The following is an 8442-nucleotide window of genomic DNA, read 5'->3' as shown; positions in this document are numbered from 1 at the left end:
AGGCACCACAGCCCAACACGGCTTCTCTGGCCGTGAGCTTCGTCAGTGACCAAGATTTCAGCGTACGAAAGACTCGACACATTGTCAACGCCATCCCCCCTCCACCGCCTGCAGTCGTCTAAGCAGAAGCTCGAGTTCTTCCTTCTCGACGGTTTGCTTCACCAGACGCCCCCGTCCAACCCCACCCCCAACCAGCTGCCGCATAAGACGGGCTCTGCAGCTCTTCCTCTCGCCGAGGGGGAGTCGAGAAGACCTCGTCAGATCACTGAGGGATCTGTCTGCTACCGCTTTCGACCACCCTAGAACTCTCGTGTTGTTCTAGCTTTTCATCTACCTAGGGACAGTATCAAGACTTTGATTCTGCCCACGCGTCGAAACACAGACCGACCACCCACCCACACACCTCTCTTCAACTAATCACCACCACCCCGTCAACCGCTTGGATATGGTTATGGCAACAGCCGCGATCGAGCACTTTGCACCAGCTACTATCAATTATGCTAGTACCTACCACCAACCGATCCTCAAAACATCGCACTTTGCCGATCACCCCGTCAAACATGGAGTGATCAACCCCAAGCAGCTGATTGGCGATGCTCTCCGCCAGCGTGTCGAGAGCATCGACCATGAGATTTGTGAACCAGGCGACGAAGACACCTTCTTCGTCGGTGATCTCGGCGAGGTCTACCGCCAGCACATGCGCTGGAAGCTCAACCTGCCCCGCGTCAAGCCCTTTTATGGTGAGTCCCCTGGCATCCTCCCCGAGACGTTCCTCACTAACCCACGCAGCCGTCAAGTGCAACCCCGACCCCAAGGTCCTGCAGCTCCTCGCTGCCCTCGGCACCGGCTTCGACTGCGCCTCCAAGACGGAGATTGACCAGGTCCTCAGCATGGGCACCGCCCCGGAGCGCATCATCTACGCCCAGCCCTGCAAGACCAACTCGTACGTCCGCCACGTCAAGGCCATGGGCGTCAAGCAAATGACCTTTGACAACGCCGACGAGCTGCGCAAGATCGCCAAGCTCTTCCCCGAGGCCGAGCTGTACCTCCGCATCATGACCGACGACGAGTCGAGCCTGTGCCGCCTGAGCATGAAGTTCGGCGCCGCAAAGGAGGCCACCAACGAGCTCCTCGGCGTCGCAAAGGACCTCGGCCTCAATGTCGTCGGCGTCAGCTTCCACGTCGGCTCCGGCGCTTCCGACCCCATGGCCTTCTACAAGGCCGTCTACGACGCCTACGAGGTCTTTGAGCAAGCGCGCGCCTACGGCTTCGAGATGAAGACGCTCGACATTGGCGGCGGCTTTTGCGGCGACACCTTCGAGGACATGGCCGCCGTCCTCCGCGGCGCCCTCGACGAGTACTTCCCCGCCAGCAGCAACGTCAACATCATTGCCGAGCCGGGCCGCTACTACGTCTCGGCCGCCTTCACCATTGCCTGCAACATCATCGCCCGCCGCACCGTCGACGACCCGTCCCTCGGCGAGAAGCGCTACATGGTCTACGTCAACGACGGCCTCTACGGCAACTTCTCCAGCATCATGTTTGACCACCAGCACCCCGTCGCCAAGGTCCTCCGCGCCGGCCCCGTCACAATGTACGACACCAGCGCCGCCAACGCCTGCCCGGACGGCGAGGGCATCCGCTACTCCGTCTGGGGCCCCACCTGCGACGGCATCGACCGCATCACCGAGACGATCTCGTTTGAGCACGAGCTCGACGTCGGCGACTGGCTCTACTTTGAGGACATGGGCGCCTACACCAAATGCTCCGCCACAAAGTTCAACGGCTTCCCCGACTCGCACGACGTTTTGTACGTCTGCAGTGAGCCCGGCGCCAAGGCCCTGCTCAACATGTAGGGTCCGTTGACGTTGCCTGAGAGTGTTTGTCGTCTACTTCGCTTTGAATTCGAGACTAGGAAATGGGAAAAAAGAGAAGATGGAATCCAGAAAAAAAAACAAAAAAACATAGACTTGGAGAAACAACAAAAAAGAAACTCCGGCCCAACAGCACGCATTGTAGAAATGTAGTCATTCACTTCGCCTGTCAGCTTCGATAGAAAACATGCTTGGGAACAATACAGTTTTTTTTTTGATCACGGGCCAAAATCGTTGCCAGCTACTCGTCTCTATGCCATGTGTGTCGGTCTCACCAGTCAGTGCATCGCCGAGATTAAACGTCGTGACCGGCAACACAACCCGAAAAACCCCCTGACTCGTTGCCGTCACGCCCAACGGCCAGCAGCACTCATGTAACCCCCGACGTCGAGACGACGAGCTCTCATGCAAGGTACGCAACACCTCGCAACACTTGTACTCGCAGCCTTTAGCCGCAGGCCGCAGCCAGTGATCTGGGTCTAACTATGCATGGCGGGATGGGGGTCAGGGAGTTACGGCCCCCAAAAGTCTTGGCTAAACGTCAGTCCGCAACATCAACAGTCAACGTCAACAATCTACCTCGCCAACAACACTCGTGCATACGAAATCTTGGATTCATCCTTTTCTCTCATTACCGCTTTTACCTGATTCGAAGCCCGTCGCCCGTCACCCGTTCACCCCCTCTTCCGCTTCCCCCTATCTACTCGGTGGCCAGCACACGCTACGCTTTTGCAAGATGGCTCCATGAATGCCTACGTCGTATCGTGATGGGTGCAAACCTCAAAAAGCTTCTCTTGCTCTCTCTCTGTCTAAGCTGCGCCATTAAATGCCAAAATGAAAAAAAAAGTCGTGGGACGCTTCAAGAGTGTGTTTTTGGTTTTGCATCATGCGATCCATCCGCTCCTTTCGTGATTCCCCTTTTCCGGCCTCCTGGCCAATTCGTTACGTTAAAAATGCCTGCCAAGGCCATCCCGCCATTCATGAACCTGGTGCTTCATCCGACTTCATGCTGATCCCGTCATCTAATTAACCCTCCTTGGCCGAGAGTAGTCGTCTGTACGTCGTGTGGTCCGGTTACACATCTCTCTCCCGGAAACGCTGATGGCGTCAAAGTCGAAAGACTCGAGCTGCTCACGCGGCCGCTTCAGGACGGATGATGCTTCGCGCCGTGGCTTCGTCATAGCCAATGACATTCGTCAGGTATGCCATCCTAGGTCTAGTCAGCACGAAATTCACCCTCCCAAATCCAGCGTCACTCACTTGTCATTGTCGACCTCGGTCCATTTGAGGTCCTCGAATCTCTGCTGGCAGTCCATCCACGCCATCGCCCGCGCCTTGGGCTGGATCTTCTTGACCGTAAACTTGAATCTGCCCGTGACAGGTCGATGGTCAGAGACGCGCACTTCGTGTCGTTTGTAGTCCACCTGCTTGATCCTGCCACCACCGCGGTAGAGCAGCCGATCGCACCACGCGGGGGAACGCTTCTTCTCGCTCGTGTCGTAGTTGTCCGTTCCGACGTCGTACTTGTACGTCGGGGCAAATGTAATGGGCATCTCTTCAAACGCGCGGAGCTTGAAGGCAGGGTTGCGCCGCCTGGCCACTAGAAGCTGGTCTCGCTCGAGAAGCTTGGCGAGGTTGTTCTGCTTCACTGCGATGACGACCGTGTCGCGCGACATGGTGTCGATGCGATAGTTCAGATCGCCGTTGAGCAGGCACAGCTCGTGGTCCAGGATCATGGTGCCGTCTCCGCCGCCGACATAGCTGTCGAGGCGAGCGCTAGGGTCTCGCTCGGGCGGCAGGATTTGTGCCTCGAGAATGGCGGCGATGTCGTTGTGGCGACTATTGGCCTGCGACTGACCCGCTGCCAAGTGACAGTTGATGAAGCACATGGACGAGTCATCCACCATGAACCGCACGACGATTGCGCCCTTGTTGCCATGAAGACCTCCCATACCTCGCTTGACTTCTGCCGCGCTGAGGTTCTGGATCCGATCTCTAAGCGTCGACTTGACAAAGATGCAGGTGAACAGCCCAACCAGCGTGGCGGTGTGGAGCAGGTGATACAGACAGTCCGGAGGCATGTAGTCGTCGAGGCTCTTGAGGAGAAAGTCTCTCCAGTCGCGATACTGATGGCTCATGCGCTCCTGGTCCGAGCCCTCCTTCTTCTTCACCTTGAGGAAGCGTTCTTTTACTGTTAGCTTGGTTTTTGAATTGAGAACGGAAGGACCTACTAGCTGTTGCGGTTTTGTCTTCCAGGTCCACGAGCTCCTGGAACCCAAAGATTAAAATATCTGGCGAACTGTTGGACGTGAGCAGGCTCTTGATGAACTCGGCATCTTCTTGTGCGTATCGCAGGCTGTGGGGTGTTGAAGCACCCGCATTCCACGTCATGCACAGCACCTTGAGATCTTGGAACTCGCAGTACTGTGTGTCCATGGCCTTCATCTCCGCTTCGTGCCAATCGTCCTGCAGCAGGCCGTCCCAAACGCGGAGCATGTTGTCGGCACCGAGAGAGATGACCTGGTGGCGATCCAGCCTGTAACAACTCGATGCATCCGAGACGAGCTTCACGACGGGGTTCTTCTCGTGCGCCTGCCAGTCCTTCTTTTGTGCCCAGGGCGTGGGCTCCATGTCATAGACACCAATCTTGCCCGTGTTGAACCCTGCCCAGAGGTGATCGCCCACCCCCGCGAGAGTGTTGATCTTCCACGAACTCAAGTTGACGAGGCCCAGACACGAAAAGTCCTGCGTGTTGTAGATGGATACCTTGCCATCGGCGTGGCCAAAGAATACCTTGTTCGGCTGTGACCGCACTTGCGTTCCCGAGGTGACCTCGCCCGCCGTGTCCTGGGCCAGAGCGCGGACCAACACTTGGAATTGGGTTTGTCCGTCTGACGATGGCGCAAAGACGCGGATCTCTTTGCCGGTCGCATGCCACAGCTCGTCACCGACAACCACGGAGAATGAATGGCCTTTGGGAAGGCGGAATGCCTGGTGCGCGTTATTGGTCAGATTTGGCGTTCCAGTCTCTTCATCCGGGGCCCAGACGAGCAAGCCGCCATTCTCATCCAACGACCACATCTCGTTGAAGTGGCGGTAAATCTTGACAACCTCGTGCCGGCCGTGAGCCCCTGGCTTATTCGCGACCACGCTTTGCGTTGCAATGTCGGCTTCCATCAGCTCGCCAAAATTGTTTCCAATCCACAGTCTCTTTCCTTCCTCGTCCACATTCAAGCCGGGTTTGAAAGCCACCGTCGTGGCCTTGATACCTTCGCCGTGAGCAAAACTCATCAACAGCTCGCCGTCTCGGAGGTTCCACACTCGTGTCAGGTGGCCAGTCGTACAGATGAGATCGCCGCACACGTCGAACGTTCTCGGATCGTACTTGGTCTGGATTTCGTGCATGCCGTGTTTGATGTAGGGCGGTCGTCGGTTGACGTTTGCGGGGTCCGGGAAGTTTGGTATGTTGCCGTTGATCTCGACCTTAGACGTATTGCTGGAAGGAATAAGAGACACAGTCGGCTCGGGTGGTGGTGGAGGCTGCGCAGGCTGTACATGCTGAACATGTTGAACTGGCTGAGGTGGTTGAGGAGGCGGCGGACGCGGTGACGTCCGGTCCGTGACTGTATTCGCACGCCCCGGTAGCCGTGATGGCGGCGGAAGATGTGTTGTTGTCGGGGTCGAGACGATTCGCTTAGGCGGGGGCTGGAAGTCGACCGAATGACTGACGGAGTGGCTGGCAACGTGGGTGTTGATGCCGCCCGCTCTTGGAGGCCGCGGAGGCGGTTTCATCGTGACGGGCGGCCGCGGCGGAGGCTCCGCAACGGTCTGCGGTCTCGCGGGAAGAGCGGGTACATTAGGCCGGTCACCCGTAATCTGCGGAGTGATCTGACCCCTGATGAATCCATTCGTCTCCTGCTCCCGCTGGTTCCTCTTGGTCATGATGGAATGGTGAACGGGGGGCGGCGCGAACCCAACATCTATCGGTCTGCCTCTCTGGGGCGGCGGTGGTTCCGTCAGCGTTGCGAGCGCCTTTGGCCTGGTGGGGAGAGTTGGAGGGGCCGGTTCGTGGATACTATCGGGGCTTCCAGGCGGGCTGCTAAAGGGAGACGTCTCTTCCCTGAGCTTGCCCCTGATTTCAGCAGCTCCGATTTGGTGATCTGCGTAGTAGGGAGCCTTGGGCTGGTCTCGCATCGACGGCTTTTCGGCACGGTTGATTGGCGGGGGCACGGCGGGCTTGTGGTCCCTCCGTATCTCGCCAGATCGTCTCGGCGGCGGTGGTGAAGGCGGCTGTGAGGCAGACAACCTCGGTGAACGTCGCGGATCGAGCGAAGGGGTGTGCGGCCTGCTTGGGATCTTGAAGGCTCGCGAAGTGGTTGGCGTGGTGGGGGTGGAAGAGCCGGAGTCGGCGGCGTTTAAGAAGGCCGGTGCCTCGGCGATGGAGAACCTCGAGATGGAGTTCTTTGGCGGTGACTGAGGCGGTTCTATCAGGACCGAAGGAGCCTTGACGGGCTCCGGTTTCAAGGTGGGAGGGACACCGAGGGAGCGGCCGGGTGAGCGAGGGACGGGCTCGTGAAGAGGAGGCGGGAGTGACGGTGCCGAGATGCTCGCGCGCTCGCGGGGTCTCGGGGGAATTGGGAGGCTCTGAAGGCTTTCGGAGGAGGCTTTCGCATCTCGAAGGAACTCTGGCTTCGGGGCCGGAGAGATGGTTCGGGGCGGGGAGGGGCCAGGCGCGGCGGCAGATTCGCCGTTCTTGTTCATGTTCTCGAACTTGGCTCTCAGCGACGAGACGGGTTTCTGCGTATGGTCAGCGTTGTAAAAAGACATAAGACAGGGCGTCGTACAAGTGATGAGCCATCAGGCCCATTCTGAGTGGGAGGAGCCATGGTTGTAGCAGAAACGACAGCGGGAGCCCAGGGTGCCGATACCCATTACACCCACGGCTGCAAGTGTATCGTCATGAGCCCTCCAACGGCGTGTGGTCTGTCGCCGGCTTAGCCAAGCAGGGTAGGTTGGTGGTCGTGGATTAACGAGGTCGTCGAGTGTCGTCGCAAGGATGCGTAAGCGGGCGTGAGAGCGAGAGTTTGTTGCGCGCGTGTAGTCGGAGAGATTCTGACAAGTGGGATGGACGGCCGTGCAAGAGGGCTGAGGAGCATAATGATGCTGGGCGGACGTTTCGAAGCTAGCGAGATGCGAAGGGGAGCATGGCCAGGTTGCCGTCACGATGGGCGCGTGAGAGGTGAGAGGGAAAGCAAGCTTCGGGTGTTTTTCTGGAGCAGTGGCAGTAGGCAAGGTGCGGGAGGTTGTGATTGACGACGAAGTGGCATTGCAATGGCCCCTTGGAGCAATAAGATTCCCTCCGTAAGGTACTTCGTACTGCGTAGCCGTTTTGCTGGGACGGCAGTGTGTGGATGGTGTACCTGATTCGCCGGTACCTGGGTTGGCGCACCAGTCTGGGGGATGGAGGGAAGTACCGCTCTCCGAGATGAGGCAGGGCAGGCGGGCAGGTGGGTAGGCACGGCAGGGAAGGGGAGGGGAGGAAAAAGGGAAACGTATGCTAGGCACGTAGGCCGCAGTAGTGCTTTGCGGCGCCGTGCACGCAACAGCGTTGTACCTCAAGGTAAGGTAGAGAGGGTGGGTGGTAACCGACACTGACAGACAGACACACAGAAGACAGTGAGGGGGAACGGTACGTGGTGGGATGTACGTAAGGTTTGAGGGGACTCGCCATCCAAACACTGCCGTCAATTACGACTTGCGCTGCGACGTGCCGTCGTGCCTGTCCCGCCGCAGCATTATGGCCCGTCTGGGTTTAGCAGTCCCCGTAATGACATATGACCCTGCCAAGCAAGCGTCAGCCTCACCAGTTGGGCCCAGGGTTGAGAGCCCAGTTGCGGGACTGGGCGAGCTCAATACGGAGTACTTTGTCGAGAATTCGAGATGCGGATTACGGAGGCCCTCAGCCACAAGGTAAGGTAGGTACTTTGACAGATGTACCTCGCGGCTGGGGAGACGATGAGACCAGGGCCGCCGCCGTTGGCCTTGCCGCCTTGGTTCCTGAGGAACTTCAAGGTTGGACACTAGTCGTTCCGTAATTAGGCGAGTTCACAGGCTGAAGGCACCCCTGTAAACTACGCAGAACGTCCCTCGCAGGCGTGGCAGGCACGCACAGCACAGCGATCGTTGAGTCCGGCGCACCTGGCCCGTGCCTGGGGTCTGAGACTACGTACCTGCTTACCTCAGCTTCTAGCCATAGCTGGCACTTTGGATTGAAGCATCTCGGCCGCTCCTCAACCCTGGATTCTCCGTTCTGGTAGAGAGTTGTTTCAACCACCATCAGATACAAGGTACAACTTTGGTCTCTAGGCTATTTAGAGATTTTTCAGCCTGGCTGCAACATAGTTGCACTACTTACTTTCGATCTGTCAGTTGGGTGACGGAAGTGTGGCTAACCTCTTTCATCTTTCGGGGTCCACAGCTTGCGTGCACGGTGCAAAAGGCCAAGCCATCGGGGATTCTCGAGCTCCATCATCAGACCATCCCACTTTCTACAGTGCGTCCTCGTTGC

General features: G+C 58.0%; 2 protein-coding genes across 2 annotated transcripts; one reads left to right on the top strand and one right to left on the bottom strand.

The window, feature by feature from the left end:
* Positions 1-445: 445 nt before the first annotated feature.
* CPAR01_08195 (ornithine decarboxylase) lies at positions 446-1856 on the top strand (the record flags this gene model as incomplete). The annotated part of the gene is made up of 2 exons (XM_060492463.1): positions 446-740; positions 790-1856. The coding sequence occupies 2 exons, from the start codon at positions 446-448 to the stop codon at positions 1854-1856; spliced, it is 1362 nt and encodes a 453-aa protein (XP_060348833.1).
* Positions 1857-3005: 1149 nt separating this feature from the next.
* CPAR01_08194 (endonuclease/Exonuclease/phosphatase) lies at positions 3006-6760 on the bottom strand (the record flags this gene model as incomplete). Its single annotated transcript, XM_060492462.1, has 4 exons — positions 3006-3084; positions 3135-4059; positions 4106-6671; positions 6719-6760. 4 exons carry the CDS (start codon positions 6758-6760, stop codon positions 3006-3008), a joined length of 3612 nt encoding a protein of 1203 aa, XP_060348832.1.
* Between the last annotated feature and the right edge of the window lie 1682 nt (positions 6761-8442).

This window comes from Colletotrichum paranaense, assembly GCF_030867605.1.
Source record: "Colletotrichum paranaense strain IMI 384185 chromosome Unknown Scaffold_6.1, whole genome shotgun sequence".
Classification (NCBI taxonomy): Eukaryota; Fungi; Ascomycota; class Sordariomycetes; order Glomerellales; family Glomerellaceae; genus Colletotrichum; species Colletotrichum paranaense.
The sequence above is the reverse complement of the archived record's forward strand: the minus strand, read 5'-3'. Positions and strand labels throughout refer to the sequence as shown.